The following is a 26306-nucleotide window of genomic DNA, read 5'->3' on the forward strand; positions in this document are numbered from 1 at the left end:
TCTGCTACTTTAAGGAGATGGTAGGCTTTAACCTAGCTCTGATTTTCTAAAGGAAAACTTATCTTCTTTGTATGCACTGCAGAAAATAGAATATGATTTTGTTGTACAAATGTCCAGTTTGCCAAGTCCTGTATGCTTAGCTTGTCATCAGGAAAGATGGGATGATAAACTGCCTCTAAGTGATGAAGCCCATCCATGACTTCAGTTATGGTGGCTGTTTGGGTGACAAGCAGGAGAAAATTCATTTGGCTCCAGGAGTCAATGTTTCCTCACTTTACATGAGGAGGAGTTTGAAAGCTTGAAGTGGTTCTCAGCCACCTATCTTGTTAAATTTCTTGACATTAGCAAGTTTACTCCTGCAGCAGTATGTTATCATATACAGGTTATAGAAATGTGCACTTTTTAAACCGTTGCTATTTAGAAAAGTCTAAGGCAAACATCAACCCCAGAGGCTGAAGCTATGACTACTAGCCTTGTAACTAAATGTCATGTTAACAGTAGAAAGCAAATTCATTCCAGTGGATGACAGGAAAGACCACGGAATCTTTTCCCCCTTTTCCACTGGGGCCTATGCCACCCAGACACAGCCAAAGCAACTCTGAGCTTTAATTTCTCCATGCTCAGCCATCACCATCCACAGTATCTGAAGGTTACTGTCAGCTTCATAATGGAGCATGGGTTACCTGGTGTGTGCTTTATTAGAAACCTAAGGAGGAGAGGATTCAGCACGCAAGTGGCTGGTTTTGTGATAGTCTTAATACTGTGCAGAGCTAGCTGATTAACAAACAACATTTGTTATGCAGTGGTCAGCCATGCACCCTGGAAGTGAAAAAGCAAAGTTCCTAGAGGGTACTGATAATGCTGTGAATTTCTCCTGCATGGAGAATCCATTTAATTCAACTGTATCAGTAGCATGCTATTTTTGTATGTCAAAGTGTATGACGTACTGACATGAACTCATTTAATTGCAAAGATTTTTAAATAAAGAGTCTTATCAGTGTTGCTTATCTTTGTGAAATGTCAGGGTAACCTAAACTAGGTATTGTGAGTGCAGCATGAGGTATATATAGCTCCTGGGTGGTTTTTAACCACTTGTAGTAACAAACCAAAGCAAGCAAAAAGATTTAATTTATAAAATAAAATTGCCATACATAGGCTAAGAGAATGTATACATCCCCATCCTCCCCTGTTATGAAAAGAGCAAAGAGTCCTACCCATGAGCTGGAATATTGGTTCAGATGCATTATGTACTGAGAGCAATCTGGATTTCGTGCAGGCGGGCAACCAGGCTCTGCACATGATACCTCTCTTTCTGTTGTGCTTTGGTGAGAGTGTTGATCCTCACCTGCAACTGAAAGTGAAGAGAATCGCATAAGCTGTTGGTACAGCAAGACAGCATTTAGTCTTTCTGACAGAGGAAGAGTGAATAAGCTCCAGCTGCCCACTTAAGAACCATTAAGTGACAGGATAGTGTCACTCAGGAACAGCCAAGTACTGTCTAGCTAAACAGCTAACAGTTAAGTACCCATATGGCTGTATTAAAACCTGGGTCCTGACAGCAATGCAGATGCAGTCACTGTAGCGTAGCTACACTGTCCTGAGAAATCTCAGGGAAAAACCAGACAATCTCCTAAGGCCTGCTATGGAGCTTGGAAATAGCCTTAGGAAGGGCTATTGGAGCTGGAGTTACATTTCTGAACAAATAAGATGCATCTACACAGCAGCCTGTTGTGCTGTTCAGTCCATATCTCATTACAAGTCTTAATTCTCTTGGCATGTTAATAACAGGTTACTACACAATTGCTCACAACTGCCATCAGCCTTTAGGCTAAGTGCACACTCAAGTAAGTTGAATTTGTTTGCTATTTACAGACCTGATTCAATTCTTCCTGAACATCTTGTACACCACCTTGGTCCTCTGGTTGTGTGCTGTTTTCTAGCCACTGCTGTAGAATCTCTGCCTGCTGCTGACAGGACCTGATAAAATGGATTAAAGGATTCTTATGCCAATTAGAAGCTCAGCAGTCTAAACCAACTTACACTTGTGATTGATACTTGCAGTAAGACCCAATTTCTTGTCTCGAACCAGTGAATGGTAAAAGTCTTAAAAAAGAGATGCTAGAAAGCAGAGAAACCTGTCTGAAAATTGTTTACATTTCCTACTGCTTGTTCCTGACCTTGTCCTTTCCTGACAGCCCCATTTTCTTATAGGCATTTTTGTAAGTGTGTTCTAGTAGAGAAGTTGTCAAACACCATAGAGTTGGAAAAGCTAGGTCTTCATGATAAAAGCTAAAAGCTAAAATTCACTCTGCCAAGTTCATTTGTACAGACTTCAGATTACACCAAATACCTCTGTCATGCTTTCACTAACAGCTGCCAAAGGTATAATTAAACCACTTGGTGACTACAAAAGAAGTGGCACATGTACTCTCTCCTGCCTGGAGTGAACTCTTAGAAAATCAAAACCTCTGGAACTTTCCTGTTTCATTCACACTTCTGCTGTGAACAGACTGGGTAGTTTAAAAGTAGATACATACAAAAAGTGTAATATCAAGTCGAGAACATGAAGCAAGGCTGGATAAATAAAGGGGCTTTGCAACATACTTGAGTTCTTGCTTCCTGCTGAAGTAGTACTGCATCTGCTGTTGGATGTGTCGGAGTTCAACTTCCAGCTTCCTCCGTAACATCATTTCTCTGGAACTGTGCTCCCTTTCTTTCCCTTCATCTGAATGGAAGATAAAAGGCACAAGCAATGGAAGTGGAGCAGACTTCCACTGTTTCTTCTTGCCAATGGAAGTCAGGTTAGTAGACAGGAAGCAGGGACCCTCCTGCAGTCCTTTCCATAGTTTTTTCACCCGGTGACATGTACCTATTTGCCCAAAAGATCAGGTACAGTGAGAGGGAAGGAGTCCTGACAGCGTTACGAGCTCCAAAGACTCGGTTTAAACAAACACAAAAAAAGATAAATGTGAATGATTTAGTACTACAAATGCTGGTTTGGACAGCATTTAGTGTTTGGCCATGATTTAGTGTCTTATATCTCTAGAACAAAGTCAGTCTAGTTGTATGGAACACAAATTTCATGCCCTAACCACCACACTGGGAGGTGCTTAGACCCCTTATGTCCCCTTTACAACCATTCTGTAAGTACAGAGAAAACTTAGAGAGTTCTTCCCTCCTGAAATGAGGGAAGCATTCAGCCTCACATACATGAACATCCTACCACTCAAACACATCAAGCCAATCCCTAGCAGTTCCCTTCCTTCAATCCCCAGAACAGTGTTAGCCCCGATTCAGCAGAATCCACAAAACTCTTATTACTGTCCCAAAAAGGAATGACTGGTATTCTTCACCTCCTGAAGAAGGCACACAAGACTGCCTTGTCTCCCTGATGTTTTGTGGAGCTGACTTACGCTCTTGCATGTATTAGAGGAGGACACACAGCTGCTACAGTTTAGATCTGAGGACCTACCTGCAGTCTGGTGACTCCGTTTTCTCATCAAGTTTTCAGGTGACAGCAAACGTGGCTCCAAGTTTGGTCGTAACTTCTTCTCCATAGAGTCCTGTTGAGAGTCTTGGGAATGGGCTCCTTTGTGACCACTCACAGGCTGATGTCTCTACAAGGTCAAAATCATACCATGTTTTTTTCCTCAAAGGGTTTTCTTGAGTAAGCCCTACAAGTAGAATGACCTGCTCAACCCTAGCCCCACTCAAACACCCCATGTAGTCACTGAGCCCCTTGTAAAATACCACAGAAGAAGCAGAGCTTAAGAAATAGGCATTTCAATTTCTAGCACAGAGATGTTTCATCAAGATTAACATCACCCATTTGGCATGGAACAGGAGGTTGAAATGCAAGCACTACTTGCAGGGGAAGTGAATTTCAACTTTTGGGACTGTCAGCCATAGCCACTGCTCCTAAACTGAGTTGCTCTTAAATCCCTGTAATTTGGTTGGCAAACTGTAACTGCTCTGAACTCCTTGAAGGAGCAGCACTCTCAAGTCAATTGCTAGGAAAAGCATCCAGCTAGGAAGGACACAAGACCAAGAAAAAAAGGCATGAAATACATGTGGATTGGTCAGCTAGTAAAGCATTGCTTCAGACTGGTGGTAAAGAGCTCTCAGGCATTCAGAGCCAGTTAATTTGGTCAGCTTTTAGGATGACAGCTAGAACAAGAAAAGAATAGCTCCACAGCCAGATGGCCACTCCAGCAGCTCCACAGGAAAACCCAGCAATAAGCAGCATGCATGTTGAGCATAGCCCAGTAAGCACACTAGTTTTTCCTTCAGCAATATACTCACCATTTCTGCTCCAGCTTTCATTTGAGGCATGAAAGACGAAGGAGACCTTAGCTCTGGCCTCTGAGTAGCACAGTGCACATCATTAGTCCACAGTGGTAAAGCATGTACAAGAGATGGGTAGGATCGAGTAGTATTGCCCATTTGAGACAGACGTTTATGGGTACTTTCTTCCACTTCAGGTGTTTGCATTAAGTTCCCAGTCTGCCCAGGACATTTGTTCACAGATGTTTGCTGAAAGGGTGCCTCTGGTCTGTAAAAGGAAGACAAAGTCATCTTGTTATTCCCTTGCATACAGCTTTCCAGTCAGCTGCTTTACTATGCAAGGGAAACCCCAATTTAAAAGGGAAAAAACCCCAAAACTACTAAAGGGCAAAACCTGCCCAAACAAACAAAACCAAAACACCACAAGGATCTCAAAACCAAACCAAAAAAGCAGCAGAGCAGCAAAGGTTTCCATTACTCCTCCTGCCCTGCTCCAAATTCTCCACATTAATTCAGGCTGAAACAATTTCTTTAGAGCTGTGAATTCAATCCATTAACAAAATCCTGCCTCATATTGGTTTGGGACAAGAGAAGGAGGGAACAGGATCAACAATCTCAGTTGGGTTTTGGGAGGAAATTGATGGATATTTCCCTTTTCTAAAGCTAAGTACAGAACAGTTTCACATGAAAGTTCAGTCTAAACATCGGCTTAGAAGCAATTTCAGCTTCTATAGCAAAGCAGTTTCAGCTCCCTCAGTTTCAGGGCTAAGAAGTGCTGCCATAACTCAAACAAATGCAGAATGCTCATGACAGTGAAACTGCTGCTTTGTTGAACATTCTCAGCAGCAGCACAGACCTTTCGGGGAAAATAAAAATTACAAGACAATAGCTCCTTTTAGAGCAGCAAAGTTGATTCAGCCAAGACTGAAACATTCAGTTCTGGCTCTGCATTACCAGAATCAGTAATGATTTCCCAGTAGATTAGTTAAATCCAGACCCAAGCCTGGTGTGGAGCAAATACGATCTATGAGCCAAAAGCATCCTGTGCAACTCAAACTTCCAAGTTTATGTGGCAAGACTGACAGAAAAACAGTCCACAACTTTACTTATTCCCTAAGCCCATTCATTCTGTAAGGAAGTGATGTGCCCTATCTTGCCCCCAAAATCTCTCACCAATGAAACAAAGGCCTTGGTTGCTATTTCATTAAAGTTTGCTTTTCTTGTCTGCTTCTTATAAAGAAAGCTGATGTTTTTCAGGTCAGGATGGCCTTTTGGTAGCACAGAACAATGCACCGTCCCATAGTTACTGAATGTTCTGTATTACGAAGGTCAGGGGATTTGAAGGGATAAGCATAGCATATCCCACTCAAAGCCACCCTATTTTTCTTTACTTTTAAAAACAGACTCTCTACCTAGAAAAAGGAGATCCCAGCAGCACCTTGCCTTCTAAAGAGCCCAGAAAGAAGTCAGGCCTCTGTGGTGGTAACCTTGCTCGTTGAATGGTCTTTCTGAAAAGAACAAACAGAACCAAGATGTATTTTAAATTAGCATAAGCTGGCATTGCAGTTAAAGAAACAGTGCTATTCATTCATCTCTGCTCTGCAACATTCCCCTTGCATGCAACAATAATGTTTAAAGACTACATTTTGACCTGTATTAATGTCACAATCTGGTTTGCTGCATGAAGGATTGTGCCAACACAAGGAGTGGTGGAAGGGACAGAATTGAACAAGACAAAACTACTTCTTTTGGCAGCATATACTAGCTTAAAGAAATGTGAACCTACCACCTTATTTCCCTTTAAGGCTCCTGTCCTCTACTGAGAAGCTTCATGGAAGATTCTTCCTTGAAACTGCCCCATGATCAGAAATTTTTAAGGAATAGCTTCCCCAGGGGAAAGAAAGGGACAAGAAGAAAGTTCAATTTCTGCACAGCCACGATCCTGTTGTTTATCATTTCATCAGACCCTATACTTGGCTTCAGTGAAAAAGAGCTTCACTGACAGCTCTAGGCCACTCAGACAAGATCAGCTCTCACGATGGTAAGAGTCCCATCACATACATCTTTCAAATGTCTCCCTGTGTTCTATGACAAGTGACTAATGCTCCACGAAGTCATAGCTGTATATTGAGAAACACAGTGGGAAGTACATAGCTGAGCTGATCCTACCTGTCGCTGATATTTAAGTATAAAGTCACAAATTCTTTTGTTGTTTGTGGGCAGATGTATTCACTGTGCACAGATCTTGTATAATGCAAGATCAGCACATGATGCAGGGTCCGAGAGAGTGTTAGGGACTACAGTCATCAGTGTGAGAACTTGGAAATACAAAAATGAGAGAGACACAGACAGAAGAACTACATCGATGTACAACTACATACATGTAGGAGGAACTAGAACTTTTCACTCACAGATTACTGAGAACTGGGTCCCCATCAGCAAGGTGAAATGGTAGGCGACTGTATTTTGAAGGCCGTGGCTCTTCCTCTGCTGAATGTCCTCTTCTCCCAGAACTAACATCAGGCATTTTAAATATCACTTGCTTCTTCAGAGGTAGCAGAAAAGAACAAGGCTTATTTAATTTCTTGGAGAGAGCCTTCTGTTTCCACAGCATGGCACAGCGATACACTGACTGGTGAAGGTTGTAGGCTGCCTGCCAACACAAAGAATAGCAGAGCATTTGATGGCTGAGAGTAGGAAGCAACACCACAGCACCAAGGGAAGAACACCACAGAAAGGAACTGAGACTTCTGCTGACCTCACAGCCATAGCAGCTCTCTAAGCTACATTAGCAGGTTCACTGTGGTAATACTTGGGTAAGAAAAATGAACAGGGTACTTGTGCAATGAGGCAGGCTGCACATTAGGAAACAGAACAGTGTCTTGAAAACCTGGAAAAGTTTGGAAAACTGCCCAGGAGCAAGAAGAGAGCAATCAATACAGACATCCCTATCTTCCTTTCTACACAACAGGGCTGGGCTAATACTCAAAGTCAGAAGTGACACAAGCCCACATTTGAAGGTGTAAGTGGTGCTAAACCTAAGACAGGACTAGACACAGCCTCTAATGCTTCATTATAGCACAGAATTTAGAGACCAGACAGTAGCCACATGCAAAGGTTTCATCCAGCAATATTATCTCTGGTAGGAATTGCCCAGATTTGAAATAGCTTCAATAAGAAAGGTTCCAAATTTGCAACACAAGTCTGAAGTTTCTAGTCTCAGCTGTATGAAAGGACAAGACCGCAGGCAAAAGTGTATGTCAGACCTATACAAGAGCCAAGATGTAGGTTCCCAGATACATATGTCCACACAAATATACACACAAAGTAGATCAGAGCAGACCAGTGCTGGATGTAGTTGAACAATTATTTGTCTCTTTCACCTTCAGCTGGTGCTGGGCTTGGTGCTGTCCTTGCAACTGTTCCAAGCTAGTGGTGTATCTCAAGACCTGGGTTACACCTTCTCTCAGAAGAGCAGTGGGGTAAACTCCAGCAGCTTTTTCTATGCAATCTTTCTTCTGCTGTTGCCCTTTGGTAAATCTGAGCCAAGCAACAAATACCTACAACAGGACCAACAAACAGCTCGAGTGTTACAAAGAGAGGTTCCAGGCCAGGGACACCCCCTGCAGACAGAAACATTTTCTCTTCCACTGGACAGTAACAGGCAGAGCTACAGCAACAGCAGGACGCTACCACAAGGGCAAAGAGACAGGGATTTAAGTCAGCTGAGGCTGGATGGGGAAAAAAGTGCATAATTTTTAATCTGGTAAGAGGATTCAGGGTCAGTTTTCCAGCATCCTAAAATAACACACAGCACCTCAAAGATGAAAGGAAACAGATACTCAGAGTGTGCACTCTGCTAACTGCAGTCAAATCTGCGTATGATCTGCACACCTGCAAATTCATTTGTCTGTCCCTGACCCACACAAACCCCTACCTTTCTCTGCAATGAAAGGGACCAGTGCCACAATGCTTGCACCATCTTCTGCTTTTCCCATTGCTGCTCCAACAGCTATTGGGGAAAAAAAATGCACAACAAAGAGGTGAGGAATTTACATACTCCACACCAGAAACGCTAGCCAGAGCATCAACCAAACAGGACGTGCTGGTGGAGCTACAGCACAATAACCTACTCAGTTCACTCAGTATACAGCAAGGTGCCTCTTCTGCTAGTGGAACCAAAAATCCAGAAAATGATTAAATACATTTTTATGGTCCTCGTTCTCACGTGTGAGTGGAGTATGAAGGAGCAGAAAGGATAAAGATCAGAAAAGAGCTAGATAGCTACCCAGGGGTCAATTCCTTACCTGTGTCTTCCAGCAAGAGAAGGAAGTACAGCAAAGTCTACGAGTCATTAGCTGATCTCCCAGTCTCCGTAGTAGCTGTAAGGCAAGCAAAACAGTGAGTCACTTGCAGACAAACCCCACTTATCTGAGCCAAAATTGACCAGAAGAGAACAGGTACCAAACAGCCTTTATCACTCTCCCTTTGTTCTGTTGAGGCAACCCTCAATATCTAAGTGCCCTCTGGTGTAACAGTATCTGTGTATCTATGAGCCCAGCAAGGATTTCATTAACAGTAAATGGTGTCACTCAGAGCAAGCCCAGCTTCTCATCTCTTGGTTAGTTCTACCAAAGCTTCCTCAGGCAAGACACAGGCATGTTCCTTTCTCATCAATGCACAAGGCTATTACGCTCAGTCACTACCATTCCCTTCGCCAGCAGGCACAGCCTTTTCCTCCCCACCTGTAACTTCCCACCCTAGATCACTGGCTTGGGGAGGTTGTTGATCCTTCTCACCATTTTCCCAAGGCACTGCTGATGATACTTCTTCCATTTCACCAGGTACTTCTGCAGTAGGTGCTGCTGGTGGTGCTGTGCTGCCCTGTGCTGCTGAGCCCTCAGCATCAGAGATGCCCTAGTTAAGTCCTTCCAGTGAAGAAACATGGTCTGTAAATGCACTGTTAGGAGAAGATAAATTAACTCAGAAAGTATCAAGTTATCAGCTACTTTTCCAGACTGAGACTGAAAGTTGCTTTAAGTATACTTAACACTGACAGTACTCAGCACTAGGAAAAAGGGATCGTGAAACACTTCAGGTAACAGTCAGTGAGCCATGACTTGCAAGTCTTCCCTGCTGCCATTGACATTCTTTATAATCCTTAGGAAGTTATTTGCCCTTGCTGCTTCAGAGTCCTCATGTCAATAAGGAAGGTGGCTGGTACCATGAAAATGCTTGAAAAGTTTGAGGGCTTTTCTGTATCAATTACTAGAGAAAGACTGAAGCAGCAACTGATAAGATTACTTGCGCTACCCTTAAAATAGAGACATTTGAGCTTCTCAAAATTAGTAATGGAAAATTCCCTTAAGGGAAGACAAGGAACCAACAGAGAAGCAAAGTAGCACAAGCAGCCTTCAACTGATCACTAGAGTCTCAAGTCCCTCCCCATTCTAGGGGGACATCCTTTGTAGGATCAATAGACATCTGTAGAGATGACACAAAAGACTGCTCTACTGAGCCATGTCTCTCTAAGGATCATACATAGATAACTAACTCTTTTGAGAGTTTAATATCTCCATCAGCTCACCTATATCCAAATGTTTTCTGGCCTGCATCACAGCCATCATCTTCTGCTGACGGCTACACACTTGGAGCAGGGCAGCATACCTCCACTGTGCCAACACCTAAAGGTGCAATACAAACAAGAGACAGGATACAGACTGACTGCAATGTTCTTTGGAGGAAGAAGCAATATACTCCCATACTGCCAGCAACATAACTATTCCCATTTCATTTTTCACATAAGGCTCAGCAAGACAGTGCAAATTTCCTATGAAATAAATACAGCTAAGGGTCCCCCTGCAGTTTTCATTCATTCTCCTTTTCCATCCACCTGCCTTCCCCCTCACCCCAGGTAACACTACTATGCTGTATCATACTACTGATCTCCCTTCCTGCTACGAAATAAGGAGAAAGGAAGAGGAAAACCCATGATTTCACTCTGAGACAAGTTTCAGAGATGCCTGTAGAAATGACATGGGAGTTCCACTTTTTAAGACCTTCTTAGTAGTGGCTCTTAGATTAAGTTTTTGGTCCTGCATTACCTGACCCATGCATGAACAAGCATCTGTACTTAAGACTTCGTATCTGCTATAGAGACCCTACCTTTGACAGGATTGCTCTCCTGTAATGCTCATCTGCCTGAATAGCAGCCTTAGCTTCACATACAAGAGCAAGAGCATTTTCTCTCCATGTACACAGAACCTGCCTGGGTATATAAATATATAAAAATTAAAAAACAAACAAACAAAACCCATTAAGAATGATTCTCACTTGTTCATTTGGCACTCTCCAACTCACAGGGGAGCCAAAGCCAGCTCTCTCTATAAATGCAGTCTTGCAAATCAACTTCTGCCCCTGCGAGTCTATGTTGAAGGCAGTACAAAACTAGAACACCCCTTAAATTCAGCATCTTAAGCCAAATCAATCAGACTCTGCAAGTGACTGTGGTTGTATAGCATTAAAACTAATGAGGTAGTTAAAACTAAAGCAACTACAACCAATACGAAGTGATATTATCTTTAACTACTCTCCTCACTCTTAATGCAAGACAGCCTCCACATCTTCCAGGTTGTTCTAATATCATATCCACATCGAATCCATGTGCTCACTGCAGGAACTAATACAGTTTGCTGTCTCTTATGGAGCTAAAATAAAAAAGTTAAAGCAGAACAGAGGGTAATTCAGGAAGAGGTTGACTTCTTTTAGCTAGGTGATCTGCACAGAAACAGCAATGCACAGCAGAGTCAGTTCCCAGCACTCACCACTCAGTAACTGACAAAGATGGCAGTGAAAGAAAAGGAGTAATTTGAGTGCAGTACAGCCACCTCTCTCCTGCTGCACAAGGAAACAGGCTTACCGGAGCAGTAGTCTGGTGTGCTGGTTCTCCTTGTCAGCTACTTGGGATAGAATACACTGTACATTATGTTGGTAAGTCTGCAAGAAAAGCAGCAAGAGGTAAAATCTCCCTGAACTGCACATCTGAGGAGAGAAGACATCTGGAAACTCTTAGTAGCAGCTTTGGAGAATAGTAGCAGCAGCAGTAGAGTACAGGAGGTAGGGAGAAAATGAGGTTGCAGCCACTGAAATCAAAATGCTGCTTTTCCGAGATAGTCATTACACACTAGTTAAGGCCAGCTATTACAGACCCTTCACCAAGCCACATGATTACATTGGTTCTTTTGCTCCAAAAAGCAATGCTAGAGCTTATACACCCTATCTACAAGAGCCCTCCACCTTGGTATGCAAGTGGTTAGAGTGAAACAGCATGGCAGCTCTTCTGTTCTCACCAACGCACTTGAGCACACACACACAAATCCCTCATAGGAAAGGATGTTCCCTCCTACCTTCCAGGCTGCCAAGGTCTTGCCCAGTAACGTGTGCTGATAGTGCATGTCTGCTCGCACCAGCTTCCTCCATTTCTCACGCTGATGTTCCACGTACTGTGAGAGGGGAAGAGGAGAAAGACATGTACACGTGATGGAGAGAAAACAGGCAGTGGCAGAGCAAAGAGGGAAAAGGACCATTTCCAATCAGTGGGGAAACATCTATCCTTTAATCTTGCTGTAATAGTTTTTCACTCAAACTAGTGCTGCATTCTGCTATTTCTCCAGAAGGCCTGGTTGAGGCTTCTTTAACCCTGCCCTTTTTAGAAATCCTCTTGAAGACTGACACAGTTCACTCAAGTTAACAGTTCTGGACCAATGTACTAGAGTCAACTCTAAAACTCCTCAGTACAACATGCTGCAAGGCATATTTGTTCTATCACATCATGATAAGGGAAAAGCCCAGCACAAAAGTGAAGAGCCATCTGATACGGCCTGCTGTGACTTGTACACAACTACAGACCACACCATAGCCTTGCTGCGAACTTCTAACTTTGAGAAGGACATGCACAGTACTGGGCAGGGATAGTTTCACCATGTTAACTCTGGTTACATTCCTGGGTAAATCTCCTAAACTACAGTCCCATTCTCACTATATTAGAGAAGTGAACAAGAAGCCAAAGAACTCCCTCTCCTCCCTATGCAATTCCTGTTCCACCCACACTGAACGGGTTTTACCCACCTGGAAAAGGAGGAGAGCTTAGGAATGACTAAAATTATTTAAAATAAATTAATTATTTAAAATAAACAACTTAATTTCTAACCATATGGGTAGAAGCAATCTGTACGAAACAAATAGGATTCAAGCTCTTCCCCATCTGTTAACTCCCTCACCTCCTTCCACTTGTTCCAAGTCTGCTGCAGACACTTTGAATAGTGAAATCTTAAGGCTTGCATCTCCTTGAGCCTCCTATAAGAAAAATAATTATTTCTCCTAAGATGCAGTTCATGTTACTGTACCCCTCTAGCATGCACTTGACCCCACACTTGCTATTTTCAGTAAGTCATTTACTGAAAGACAAGCTAGTAGATTCCAAAGCACACATAAGGAGTCAGGATCACTGTGAATTAACAGCTGCTTTGCCGAAAGTAGGCCACTACAGGATGAATTCAAATCATTCTCCCTTTTAAATAAACTTCTTACTCTGTTTTTCTCTCCCGAGTATTTCGCTTCCACAGACAGAAAGCCTTCAGCCGCAGCAGGTTGCTGTAGTGACCCTGTGCATGAACCAAGTTCTTTTGCTCCTCCAAACATCCAGCTGTCCTTCTACGCCAGAAGCACCAGAAACAACGCAATAGCTGCCTTTCAAAATGAAGTGCAGCCTACAATGGGAAGAAAGTGGCAATAAATTCATGGCACAGGCCACTTATAAACAACAGAAGCCAATTTCTTAAAGATGACATGCACAGAACTGCCCAGTGTTTGTTTTCCTCTTATGTTAAACATGTCACCCAAGCCCCTTAGCTGTGAGTTTATGTGAATGTATTATAGAGGGACCTACATGCATGCAGATGGAGAAACTGCAACCAGAAAACAGCGAGCCAAAGAGAGGAAAACTACATGCTCATCAGTAGTATACAAAAGACTTCTAAGAACCGATAAGCTCCAGAAACCACTCCTGTTGAATCTGCAGGGACTGATAAACTCAGAACCCCAACAGTCAGCCATATCTGCATAAGGCCATACACACACACTGCCATCAACTAGGAGTTGTGGAACTCTGACCACATAAAAGGTCGCAGTGGCTGCTACAGATAAAGACTACAGAATTATATATACCTCTTTGGAAATGAAGGACCCCTTGAGTGATGTTATGGACAGCTACCTAGAACCAACTAATTTGTCAGCACCACCTTGAACTTTTTAAATAGGTTAGGATTGGCTCTTTGTTACTATTCTTGTTTCAACCAGGTAACTATGAAATCAACATTTACTGGGTGAGGGAATAAGTGAATGAACTGTGTGAATAGTTACCCTCTACTAACAACATCTCAAAACTATTATTAAATTATTAATAAATAGCTTAACTCAAAAAAGGTGATTAGTAAATACTGGTTGTAATCTGCTTCCCCTGACTTGATCCCCCAGCAGGGAAAAGGGAACTTAAAATACCCAAGTCTATCTCATGCCAACTCATGTTCACAGACTAACAAACCATGCCCTCTATTTCCTAAGCAAGGCCAGGTAAAAGAGTGGATTTACCCTCTTCTCTGCCATTCGGTATTCTTGCTGCTTGCAGGTGTTCAGCAGCCACGTGTCAAATACCTGTCTCATCAACACCCTCCTGCAAGCAAAAAGGGAGAATGTCAGCACAGGAAGGAATTCCCTCAGAAAAGAGACCATTTTATGGATGTCAAAAGATGAATCCATCTGCAACTTAAACGGTTGATTTTTCAAACAATGCAAGCCACTTTTGGAAATCAGGTAGCTGTATGTCCTCATTATTCTCTGGGTTAAAAACCAGACAATTTGCCCCCTGAAATCTTGCACAGAATACATCAGATTAGTGAATTTTCTGAAGTTATCAGAACTCTCTGCTTTCATTCAGATCATTCAAAAGATTGTTCTGACTTCTGAGCAAATAATTCTATTTATAAGGAATAAACACAAAGAAAAAATGACAAAACAACCTTCTGTTTCTTCTCCACTGTAAACACAGCCCAATCCCTCCTCCCCTGGAAACAGTTTGAAAATCTTACTCAACTTTCTCTATTTAAAACCAAAACAAATACTGTAATAGGACTTGAAAGAAATTATAATAACAAACAACAAAGAGCACTGTGGACTGATCTTAACACTGAAGAGGTTCTACCAAAGCCTTCTTTTATGAACACGGTCAGGTTAGTTGCCCTCATAATCAAAGCTTCTTTCTCTCTAGATGAAGATAATACTTGCTAGTCCATGTCCTCCCCAGGGAGAATTATTACCAAATAGCACTCCAAAAATGCAATTAATATATATTTATGATTGAGCACTATACATCTCTTTCACAGAAGAAGCGTATAGTAGAAGCCTCCTCGTCCAGAAGTCTGAGCTACAGTCTAGTAGAAACAGCACACCAGTTATTTCCAGACCTCAGTCATGTGGGTCTACTAATTAGACTGTCAGCAAGCCTCAGCTCTTCTCCAGTCTAAAGATGCCTAAAAGATATTTGGATTCTTACCAGGTAATTTCTGGTAGGTAGCTGTTACAGCTCATTACAAGTTCATGAGGTGGTAAACATCATAAGTCTTTCTGGAGGGTACTGGTAGTTGCCAGTAAGAGTGTCTCTGATCTGCAGACAGTCACAAATCCCAGTTGGTGGCTCTTCTGGGGTACCTCCCAGGTCTTACCATCAGACAAAGCAACTGGGGCACTGACTTGTGAGACAGCATCTATGTGCATCAGAGACCAACAAGCTGAGTTGGTCTGAGTTATGGCAAGCTGCCATAGAAGTTTTATTTAGGTCTGGTTGAAAAGCAGCCTCAGATCTCTGAACAAGGAACACACTTCTTATCATTTGTTCAGGAAATTGGACTTCATTTATACTCTAAGGAAAAAGGATTGCACACAAAACCATTCCTGACCCATGAAATCAAGGTATGGCTCCAAAACCAATGAGTTCATCCCTTCCCTGGTGAGAGAGGCATGAGTTACACTGCAGCAATTGCATGCTGCAACTCATCTTCCCTAAGCTTGAGGTCCTGAGTGTTTGAGCATTTTCTCTCTCCTTGTCTCCAGAGGGTAAAAGCTAGCACCACAGCTGCACTCTCAAACCAGTTGTGAAAAACTCTTAATTGCTTGGAGAAATGCAGCTGCCCTCATTACTCAGCTGCACTCCAAACCTATCTGTGAATCTCCCAAAGAGCAAGCCCACATCCAAGCCAAAACAGACTTTTGCAACTTGCTTTTCAACTGTGAAGCCAGGCTTCTCATGACAGGAAGGTATGAATCTGAAACACATGGTGTGACCATTCTCTGTCAATGAAAGGCACAAGGTCCCAAGTCTACTAGGAAGAAGATTCAATGTTAAAGAATACTTTTTTGTCTCTCAACTTACACAGGAAAAGGTGTCCCATTGTCCAGGAAGGGGTCTCATTGCAAAAGCATATAATAGCATAATAAATCATAACTCTACCTTGAAGAGTCAGCACTGAATCCATGGATAAGAATATAAGCCCAGACAAGGCTTTTAAGGAATCTCAGAAAAGGCAAATACCCTTTTTTTCTTCCTCTTCCAATCAAGATTCTCCATCTGGTCTGATTTCCACAATGAACAAGAACACGCTCTTGTAACTATTGTGCATGTCCAGGCCCCCATAATATGCCAGTAAAAGTAGTTAGTAAGATGTATCGTTATTCTGAGACAAAGGCTAGTGTCTGAATTTTAAGAGTGATGAGAACCCACAGCATCCATTTACTTTAACAGAAAACAGAAACACCAAGCACCTCTAAAGAAGAAAGATTCCCAGGAATTTCACTCAATTTCACATTGTAAACTTAAATTAGAATAACTCCAGCAGTTGTAATAGATTTACTTTAGCACGACTGCAGTTGTGGACCTGGACTCATTTTGAGTGAATCTAAACAAGCCTCAGAGCTAGGCTTAAATCAATCTCCTTCTCACATTTCACAGAGAAATAGAGGATATAAATTCTCCACTACTCATAGAAAATACAAGAGCAATTGGCAGGAGAATGGTCATGCCCCAAAGGTACTACCAGGTTTTAAAAGAGAATCAAAGGCCCACAAATCCCACATTTGTACAACTTTCTATCAGTATTTCTCTGTGTACCTATAACGGGCATAAGCCACTGTTGTTAAGGCCTGCTGCTGTTGTTCTTCCTTCTCTTCCAAACGGGACTTCCAGCGGTTCCAGAACTTCTGCAGCACCTGAAACAGAACGATACACATGAAAAAACATAGATATCAAGGCAGGAAGAAAATCCGAAGACAGACATAATTAAATGTCCTACTGAAACCACATGCTGTAATGGTTGCCTCCTGCACTGTTTCACATGCCAGCCTTGCTCTATAACTTGCTATGATTTTTTCTGGTAAAAGTCACCCTAAACATAGGACAAGAGGGGACTACAATAACTAAGACTGACAATTGACTTACATAGGAGGTTTTCTGTGGTTATTAGTATTTAGCAACAAAGCCACTGATTTAGTAAAAAACGGCATTTTGTAGAAGAAAGCGGAAGCCAACAGGACAGATGAAGAAAAACTAACACAAAAAAGGTCAGACTCACTGTAACCTGGTGCTGACGGTGTGACAGATTTTTTCTCATCTGCTGAAGATGAGTGTTCACAACATTCTGCCAGAGACCCTTAAACCCGAGTGTCTGTAACAAGAAGAAATGTCCACAACTTTCATGTAACCCAAATCAGCACTCCACAGCTTAGAACTGGCTGCTCCTTACAATCTATGTTTGATGCTACTCCTTGCAACAACTAAGATTTATGAACTTGTCATCAAAGCTGCGCATCAATTTCCCCTCACAAATCGTCATTTCTCCAGCTAAACTAAAATTCCCTTCCATGTTCCCAGTGTTTTATTATGAGACACCTAACTCCTCATTCAGCTATCAACACCACTACCCAAGTCCTTTCCGAATCTACCTCCTCCTTCACTTCAAGACTCCTAACTTGCTCCTTATCAGGAATAGAAAAGATCCACCCCCCTTTCAGGTCTCTTCTGCACAAGGTCTTTTGATCTACAATCCCACAATGCCTTGATTCAGGGATGAACACAGTAAAGAGCATTCTGAGAGCATCCTGCTGTAAAGTTCTCTTATAGTCAATGTTTTCAATCTATGATTTAAACAGTTTTATTGACTGCCATTGCTTTGATGATCACTACTGATCCACACTTGAACATAATTCAGTTCCAAAAAAGCTGGAGGCCTGCTCATGCCTGATGCAGACAGAAACATTTGAGGTAGTGGTGAGAAGAAAAAAAATCAGGGAAAATCAAGGGGGAAAATGCACTATCATGGTGAAATGGCCAATAGCATCAAGATTAATCTGCTACATCACCAGTCTCTCAACTGAAATATTAAGAACAATTATTCTGGACAGCAGCACAGTTTCCCCATTTGGACTGAACTGGCAGATTTCAGAATAGTTGGAATTTAGAAACCCGATGGTAGATCCAAACTCACCCTGGCAGAAAATGGGGCATCGCCCACTTAACACCCACACCTCACTACTAGCATTAAAGGCACAGTGCCAGCTAGAAGTATCCAATTTCCCTCCACAGCCTCTTCCACCCGATCCGTAACAGTGCTCTTACCAACAGATGATGCCTGTAGTGTTTTTCAGCCAGCTCACACTGCTGCATCTCTTCCACACACAGTACAGCATCTGCCACTGCGTTAAAGTATCTTCTACACAGAAACGTCCACCCTGATATATACACAACCTTCTCCCACAGAGGGGCACTAGATCTCCATCTAAATTTGCTTCAGTACTTTAATTTCCAGCACTGTTACCTGCACAAGTTTTGATTACTGTCACATTCACAGTATGTTTCCAGTTCACTGTTAAGTAATCAATTCTTCTCCAGTCCTAAATTATCTTCTGCTGGCTCTTAGCTGTCAGCAGGTTAACATACTGTAATTGCAACAGTTATACTAATTGTTAGTATGGCTGTACATACATCTTACTAATGGTAACACGTTTGTTGTCACCCACGCTACTGCCCAACATTCCTGTTTATTAATCAGATCTCTTCCCTGCGGAAATGTTTTTAACCTGTCCCTGTTAGCGATTAAATACAGATTGGATACAATGCTTCCAGTGTGCAAAGACTCTCCCTAAGGCAATCCTTGACGCTAGCTTTTCCATGTCCTTTTGGTGAGCATGCATTCTTCTCCTGCACTCCCATGACAGCCGCCAGCTAGAGAAACACCACCGCGCTATCCTGCTTCGGTGATGCTCTTGGGCCAGCTCTGGAAAACAAACACACAAATTACTCATTACTTGTTCCATCCTCAGCTCTTTTCTATCAGGTGAGGCCATGACATTTAAACCATTGGTTCTGAAGTCACAGAAGCTCTAGCACTGAAATACGGTGGTAAGAATTCACAGTAAGACTCAGCTATGGACTATATTCTTCCTATTGATCACAAAGGCAGTTTTAAAGCAGTAACATACTGCACTCACTGAAGAAGGGAAAGTTAAGACACTCCATCACTTGCAGCACAATGACAATGTGCAAGTTTTCATCAAGAGAAATCTAAAGCATTTTCTTTTAAACCACATGGAAAGCAAGTTATCTCCTCAACAGGTCAGTATATAACCTTAGCTAGCCTTAGCAGCATACAGTCCAAGTTGCATCTCACCATCTGCTGAGTAAGCAGAAACACTGCAGCGTCTCCTAGAACAGAAAAAACCACCACTGTGCCTTAAGCGAAGGGGCTGAGCCCTGCTCAGTCCTAACTCATCATTTTCACTCACCAGTCTGAAGTTTCTTTGTTTTGTGAAGGTTTACGTATCCCAGCCATGCTTCCATGCACCTCTTCAACTCCCAGTGCCGCTTGTGAGTTACTGCCCTAGTCTCCTTCTGCTTGTTATTCTGGTTGTACAAATACAGCTCTCGCCACTGCAACCAAGCCTGACAGTACAATTGAGAAGGGAGGGCAACAGGAAAAAAAACCAGACAAGATTACAGAAGTAAAATAAAGAAGACAAAAGGAAGAACACACAGGCAACAGCAAATTCCAGGTGAAATCCATGAGCAATGAGTTATCTCCCCACAAGGTGAGGAAAACACCTAACCAACCAACTGAACAAGAAACAAATATCAAAAGAATGTCAGCACAGACAAGGTCAAAGACAAAAAATTGATATTAAACTTTTTAATTAATACTTTCACACTTTTTACATTAAAATGCCAAAACAATAGGCTTTCACAGTATTTTCATATGAAAGACAATCACATCTTGAGATAAGTTTTCCCAAGCCATGAGTTTATCTCCTTAGCAGAAGAAAACCAGGCAGCATTGTCATCTCACAGCACAGGCCAAATTAAATATCATTTAATACCTGCATTTAATGACAGGGACAAAGGGCCAGTTCCATCGAAAGAACGAAAACCTGTTTTCTTTAACACTGTTTTCACCAGCTAGGATGAACTACTTATTGAAGGAGCTGACAACCTTTTAAGAATATGAAATGCTGGATTGTATTTTCTTACCCCAAAATGGAATTAAATATGCTCATAGAAATTCATTAGGACATAAGAAATGTTGTCTTACAAAGAGGCAGGGTGCTGTCAAACAGCTGATCAGTGCTATCTTGCCTCCTAACGGGATAGTGGATTGGAGATCAGCTGGATGCAAATACTCTTCATGCCCTGCTCAAAATGCCAGAGCTGCAAACACACACACACCTGGTTAACCTCCTATTGACCTGTGGCTAGTTTATGTGATGGAGAGAACTCTAATAGTTCCACTATCATCAAGCACTGTATAAGACAGCAACAATTCCTTTGGACAGTCTGCTCCCTAGCAAATACAAGACACAGATCCACTTTGCTTTGCCTAGATTTCTTGTAAAAAAAATTGGTCTGACCTTCTTCACAGAATATCTCAAGTTGGAAGGGACCTGTAAGGATCATAGAGTTCAACTCCCTGCTCCTCCCAGGACTTCTTAAAACCAAATCATATGACCAAGAGCATCATTCAGACACTCCTTGAACTCTTGACAGGTTTGGTGCCATGATCACTTCCTTGGGAGCCTGTTATAGTGACCGACCACCCTCTCAGTGAAGAACCTTTTCCTAATGTCCAATCTGAACTTTCCCTGACACAGCTTCATTCCACTTCCTCATGTCTTAATATGTTCTTCCATCACAAGTACTGGCATTCACAAAGCAAATGAGTATAAGGCCTATTCTTTAATAATCTGCAACACTAGTCATATGTGCATGTAACTTAAAAATTAGATCTGGTAGTAGGTGAAGCTCCTGGGACTTACTCGAAATTGCAGGCTCTGGGCCCAATGCTGCAGAGCCAAAACATTCATTTTATGTCCTGTGCAGCTCTGGTAGCATCTTCTCCACACTGCCCATGATATGCTGCCAAAAAGTATGTTACAGACATGTTCAAATGCAGGCTCCATAGTTCAGTGCAAGAAATCACCCTCCCCTCACCAGAAAATGAATGAACAAAAATCTTTAAAATTCACAGTCTCTGGGTGTACCAGAAGAATTCAGACACACACCACACACACCCCCCTCCAAAAAAAGGAGGAAAAAACAATTTAAAAATCTAACATGGAACACAGTCACTGCAGGAAAAGATAACAGAACACAGGTAAAAACCATGGCATTATGGTCAGTGCCTTTCTGCTTGTTTCCATTCCATTCTCACCGCAAACAGCTTCTTTCCCTGAATGCCCAGGCCACAGACTGCATCCCACGTTTTGTCCTTTGGACATCAACATAAACCAGCCAGCACTGCCAGGTCCTGAGCAAGTTTTGCTTCTTTGCTGTGCACAAAACCAAAAAAATACTGCATCTTAAGTTCATGCATGAATGCAGCACTTCTTAACCACTTAAACATCTGAACTGTTCTTTAACTTGCCCCCGAGCTCTATCCCCCTCAACCCGCAGTGACACCTCGTGGGAAACTCTGAAACAGCACCACCAGCCGCGAAAAACCACCCCGGCTGAGGGTGTCACACGGACAAGAACCTTTGAAACGCTGACAGTATCATGCCACTTGGTCAGAGCAGCGTGAATTATCAGACAATGCCACTGCTTTGTCTTCAGTGCTTACAGGGTATATAACTGCAGAACAATATTCAGCGTAACAACCTTACTGAGTAAGAATCACAGGATTTTCTTTGTTTCATTTTAAAAAAGAAGTTCATCAGGTTCATCAGTAGCTTTTCAAGAGTTATTCTCTATTGCAAGCAGAGAAATCAACCAGAAACAAGCTAAGTTTATTTAGCAAGCTGATCACGCAGCTAAAACCAGAAGTGGTGCCACAAATTCCAGTTTACCACTTTATGCAGTGCATTGCACTTTCTCCGCACAACAGCCTGGCTTCCCAGAACTGACACTATAGAAGCAAAGTTATTAGAAAAAACATTACTGATTTTATGCCATTTCACACAAACTAAAAAAAAACAAAAAAAAAACAAAAAAAAAACACAAACCAAACACAACCCCCCCAAACCCCCCTCAAAAAAACCCCCACCACATTTATGGCTTAAGATTTCCTTGTGATCTGGTGAATCAAGTATTAAACTACCTTAGTCACTTTTCTATTTCAGTAACACATAGCTGCTTCAGTAAGCACTGTGCCCTCAGTAAGAGAGGAAATCTAGACGGCCTCTCAGTTTGTTTCCAAAGGCCCAGTCTATATAATATTCTGAGGCTACATTCATATGCAAAGAGACCAGTTAACTTATTTTGCAAATCAGCACAGAACAAAACCATAGGATCACCTTTTACACAAGGTCATCCTCCCCTTCAGGGGAACATATCCCCTGAAGCCAAAGGAAGTTGCAATCAATATATGCAGCTTCATAAGCAGGACAAATCCACTGCAAAACAAAGGCCCTACACAGTAAGATACAGTGCATTCAACAGTTTGGGCCTCTTTTCAATTGCAAGACACAAGCTAGAAGGAATAGCGAATACAGGTAAGATATGTGCAGTTAATACCATAGGGAATTACTATCTAATTTCTATAGCCATGGTTGATAGAATTCCAGTAACACATTCTATCAAAAAATAGCTATGTGAACACATATTGTGATCAAGAAAAACAAGCAAACAAAACAACCAAAACACCCCACAAAATAAACAATGCAATCCAGAGCAGATGGAGAGGCCCTTAAGCTTATTCACCGGCATCCCTAAATAACTAGCTAGCTACAGGGTACTACATCAAACAGAACCCCCCTGCCAGCTTTAAGGCAGACAACCATCTGTACCTAAAAGCATTACATTTCCATGGGGTGGGGGAGCGCTGGCGGGAGGTGATGTGCAAACATGTACAAGGGACAGAGATTCTCTGTAAATATTTCCCATGGAAATTCCCATCTCAATAGGCCACCAAACAAAGCACTTCACTTACCATGAGACTGTACAACATAGTATTTCTTCCTCTTTCCTTGTTGCTGGCTTACATGGGCTCTCCAGGCCTTGAACATCAAATTGCAGAGAAAATGCCTGAAAAATGAAAAAGTGCCATTCAGTGAAATAGCTACCAAATGCCCAGAGAAGGATTCTTTCAAGTTCTGTTATACTCTAAAGATAGGTTGTATAGTAAATATGAAGGTAATCAATGAAGACACTGCTTCTGGCCTAGAGGTACTGTTGATGTAATTTGCTCGCTGGTGTTAGTAACTCCTTCAGAACGTAAAGAAAATGTCTCGTATACACATAATAACAGGAAATCATTTCACAAACCTGTAATGGTTGTCTGCTCTGAGGCTGAACTTTCCTTCTCTGCAAACAGTCCACCACTCCTTCCACTCTCCAAAAGTTTTTCGAAGAATCTTCTGGTCATAGAAGCATCTAAACAGTTGAAAGATTTGGACATATGAAAGGTCATACAGGCTTCCAGGTTGACCACAAATCAGTTTTAATGAAGATTATGCTATCTTTTTTCCAGCCTTGTCTGATTAGCCTAACAGTATCTAATTGCAATTAAATACCACTATCCTACTGTGACACTTTATTCCAAGACTTTGTGAAGCATGACAAGAAGCAGTCAGCTTACTGACTGTAAATACTTCACATAAAGTCAAGGAAGGAAAGACAGATGTTGCTGACTCACCAAATACCAGTGCCAGTTGACTTCAGACCTATGAATAACTTGCATCTCTTACCTCAGTTCTGTGTTTTACTCAGATCACCAGCACAGTTGGCAATGATACATGTATTTTCCTTGCTGATTTTGTTCTTTGTTAGACACAAAATATTTTATGTATAGGAATAAACACAAAAGCTACTTCAGCTTTCATAACACTTGGATTGTTCCCTTATGTTCTTAGAAACAGCTGATCTTAAGTCATCCTAAATTTAAAATCTTCTTTAAGAGCACTTAAATAGGCTTAAGAACTCCCTCAGCTGGGTGCTCATCACCCGCACTAAAATCAAAGCTGTTCATCTGCTCATGTACCTTCTCCTTCCAATGGCTGCTAAGCCATGCACAAAATGGATTCACAAGTCACATATGACCTTCAAATTCTTGCACCTTAGTAGAACAGTCTCTGCTTTTATACCCAGATTTCATTACCACACAGCTGACCATGTAAGAAGTGATGCTACATTTAAACTGATTTGTGAACAACTGAAAATTAAAATATAGGAGGGTAGGCATGAAGGAATTAGGATTTTGATCACCCAACCAATAATCATAATCTACTACTTCAAGCAATCTGTGGGGTTTTTTCATTTTAAAATATTTTATCAAGCATCTTTCCATGCGATCAAGATGACCTGGGCAGCAGCCTAAGAACTGGAAAAGTTCTTCTGAAACTGGGAAGTCTCATCAACAGGAATACAAATACTTTCAAAAATATTCTATATTCTGTTTTGTGATGGAGAGGAGGAAAATAGAAGGACCCACAAAAGCATACAAGCTAACAAACAAAAAGCACACAGACTCACAACCTTTGATCACAACTACCCCACCAGCTTAATGAAATTGGTCATGTTTGCAGTAACAGGATTAGGCCCGGAACACCCAGAGATGGCTCAGTAAAACATATCTGAATCCTCTCACAAGTTGCAGTTCAGAGCTACCTACCCCAAGGCAAGTTGCTAAGTCATTCCAAGCACTCAAGCAGAAAAGGAAAAAAAGATAAAAGAAATGAGCTCTATGTTATAATTATTTGGACTTGGTGCACTAACAGAACATTGCAATTATGGATAACTGGGGACTCTGAAGTCTAAAAACGTAATTCATTACTGCTTATGTTCCTTGCTGAACTTCATAAAACGTACTTTTATTCATCCGCCTAAAAAATAAATAAAAGAAGTAATCATTGTCCTGAATTTAGACACAGCCAAAGTAGTGCAAATGCAGTATATGGGATAGCAGAGAAGAGAGGTTCACAGAACAACTTCCATTTACCAGCTAAGGCAGACATACATGTATTCCAACTACATACAGTCAGACACAGTACAATGAAATTGGGTAACTAAGGGCCTGATCTTATTCTGACTGTAACAAATACAGGTCTTCCCACTGGGAACTGCTGCAGTTCCCAAGGGTGTGGTCAAACAAGAATGAACATGCAAATTAAAGCAAAACAAGAAAGGAGTATCCAAGTGTTGGGGTTTAGTAGCTGACAGGAGGGTAAAAACAGAAACAAATTCTCTGCCACAGGTATTTCAGACAGTTACAAAGCATAGACAGATACACATTAAGAACATGGTGCAAACACTGAAATGAACTGAACTGCAAGATCCCTAGTTGTAACTTTGAAAAATTATTTGTTTCAAAGCAGGTATCACAACCCTATCCCAGCATATATATGCACATACGGTTCAACTACATCATGACAACCACGATTCCATGCATTTAGTTTGTAAAGTTAAACCATGATTAACAAAAACAATCAAAAAAAGCAGGAGGAAGAAGAGTATTCAGTGGAAACCTTCAAGTGATCTCTAACGACAACCATCCAGGTATCTTCTGTGCAGCCAGTACTCTCTTAGCCCAATGGTACAGCACTAAGCCATACAAAACTTTAAAAAAAGGGGAGAAAAGCCCCCATTCAACTTCTGTAATTTTATCTACCTGGCTTTGGAAGGGAGAACTTGTCCAAATGTCTTTTTTGCCCATATATAGAAGAATTTGCTTGCCAGATACCTGGAATGTAAAGAAAGGTTAATTGCCTTTGTACTCTTCCTCTATTAGTTCGAAGGCAGCAGCAAAATAAGGAATTTCATGCTAGTTTCAGTAATAATACCAAGGATCTGGTTTTCAAAGATCAACGCCTATACAAAATATTTACCCCATGAAATTAGTACCTGTAGCAGTACTATTTACCAAGCAAAATTGCATCATTACAAGATGCACTGGGACATACTTTCTTAGAAAACCCAGCCTGCTGAAACATCTTCCAAGCAGCCCACTTACACCCACTGATACTATTGAGGAGGCTGCTGATTAACTGGGGGGCCTTTCTGTGATTTAGAAGCAGTAACATCACTGTCTCCCTGAAGTCAACCAGCTGAGTCAGACTTGTTTCCACAGCAGCCAGTCTAATGATCACTCCTGCCTGAAACCAGCAGCTCTTCCTTCTTCCTACCTCCCCCACAGCAGTCCTACTTCTCAGCCAGGTTCTCCTTGTACCAGTTCAACTCACTAATCTGTGGCTGTGAGGCTGTCACCTTCCCCCCCATCCCCTTTTTATTTTCACAAAGGGATTTAAGAGTTAACTGGCACGCAGAGGGCCCCAATAAGCACCAAAGACACCAAGGTAATTAATTAAAGCACACAGTCATGAACAGGCCCTGCCTCTTTCAGCAGGTCTGAGTTGCTGGATCAGCTCCACTTGTTCAACACATAATAGGCTTTTAATCTCCAAACAATTGCCATCCCACTTTTGTCAAGATTCCT

General features: G+C 41.8%; 1 protein-coding gene across 12 annotated transcripts in view; it reads right to left on the minus strand.

Annotated features, from left to right (window-relative positions):
• The window catches only part of SFI1 (SFI1 centrin binding protein), a 45440-nt gene that overhangs the window by 13075 nt on the left and 6059 nt on the right, over positions 1 to 26306 (minus strand). For 5 of the 12 annotated variants that reach the window (XM_080628320.1, XM_080628316.1, XM_080628322.1 and 2 more), the window contains 28 exons: positions 25482 to 25553; positions 23141 to 23248; positions 22806 to 22900; positions 21090 to 21207; positions 20695 to 20794; positions 19174 to 19330; positions 18504 to 18665; positions 18008 to 18078; positions 16965 to 17057; positions 16505 to 16602; positions 13933 to 14014; positions 12874 to 13052; positions 12564 to 12639; positions 11691 to 11786; positions 11204 to 11280; positions 10450 to 10552; positions 9872 to 9968; positions 9084 to 9244; positions 8592 to 8666; positions 8222 to 8296; positions 7668 to 7844; positions 6696 to 6937; positions 5697 to 5792; positions 4303 to 4552; positions 3473 to 3617; positions 2605 to 2725; positions 1875 to 1977; positions 1110 to 1351 (listed from right to left, as the gene is read on the minus strand). In XM_080628320.1, coding sequence (XP_080484446.1) covers positions 1244 to 1351; positions 1875 to 1977; positions 2605 to 2725; positions 3473 to 3617; positions 4303 to 4552; positions 5697 to 5792; positions 6696 to 6937; positions 7668 to 7844; positions 8222 to 8296; positions 8592 to 8666; positions 9084 to 9244; positions 9872 to 9968; positions 10450 to 10552; positions 11204 to 11280; positions 11691 to 11786; positions 12564 to 12639; positions 12874 to 13052; positions 13933 to 14014; positions 16505 to 16602; positions 16965 to 17057; positions 18008 to 18078; positions 18504 to 18665; positions 19174 to 19330; positions 20695 to 20794; positions 21090 to 21207; positions 22806 to 22900; positions 23141 to 23248; positions 25482 to 25553 — 3337 coding nt within the window. In that variant the 3' untranslated portion in view covers positions 1110 to 1243. Of the gene's footprint in view, positions 1 to 1109; positions 1352 to 1874; positions 1978 to 2604; positions 2726 to 3472; positions 3618 to 4302; positions 4553 to 5696; positions 5793 to 6695; positions 6938 to 7667; positions 7845 to 8221; positions 8297 to 8591; positions 8667 to 9083; positions 9245 to 9871; positions 9969 to 10449; positions 10553 to 11203; positions 11281 to 11690; positions 11787 to 12563; positions 12640 to 12873; positions 13053 to 13932; positions 14015 to 16504; positions 16603 to 16964; positions 17058 to 18007; positions 18079 to 18503; positions 18666 to 19173; positions 19331 to 20694; positions 20795 to 21089; positions 21208 to 22805; positions 22901 to 23140; positions 23249 to 25481; positions 25554 to 26306 lie in introns of those variants that run through there. The other 7 variants (XM_080628324.1, XM_080628321.1, XM_080628323.1 and 4 more) reach the window with 5 other exon arrangements.

The sequence above is a fragment of the Psittacula echo genome, assembly GCF_963264785.1.
Source record: "Psittacula echo genome assembly, chromosome: 13".
Lineage (NCBI taxonomy): Eukaryota > Metazoa > Chordata > Aves > Psittaciformes > Psittacidae > Psittacula > Psittacula echo.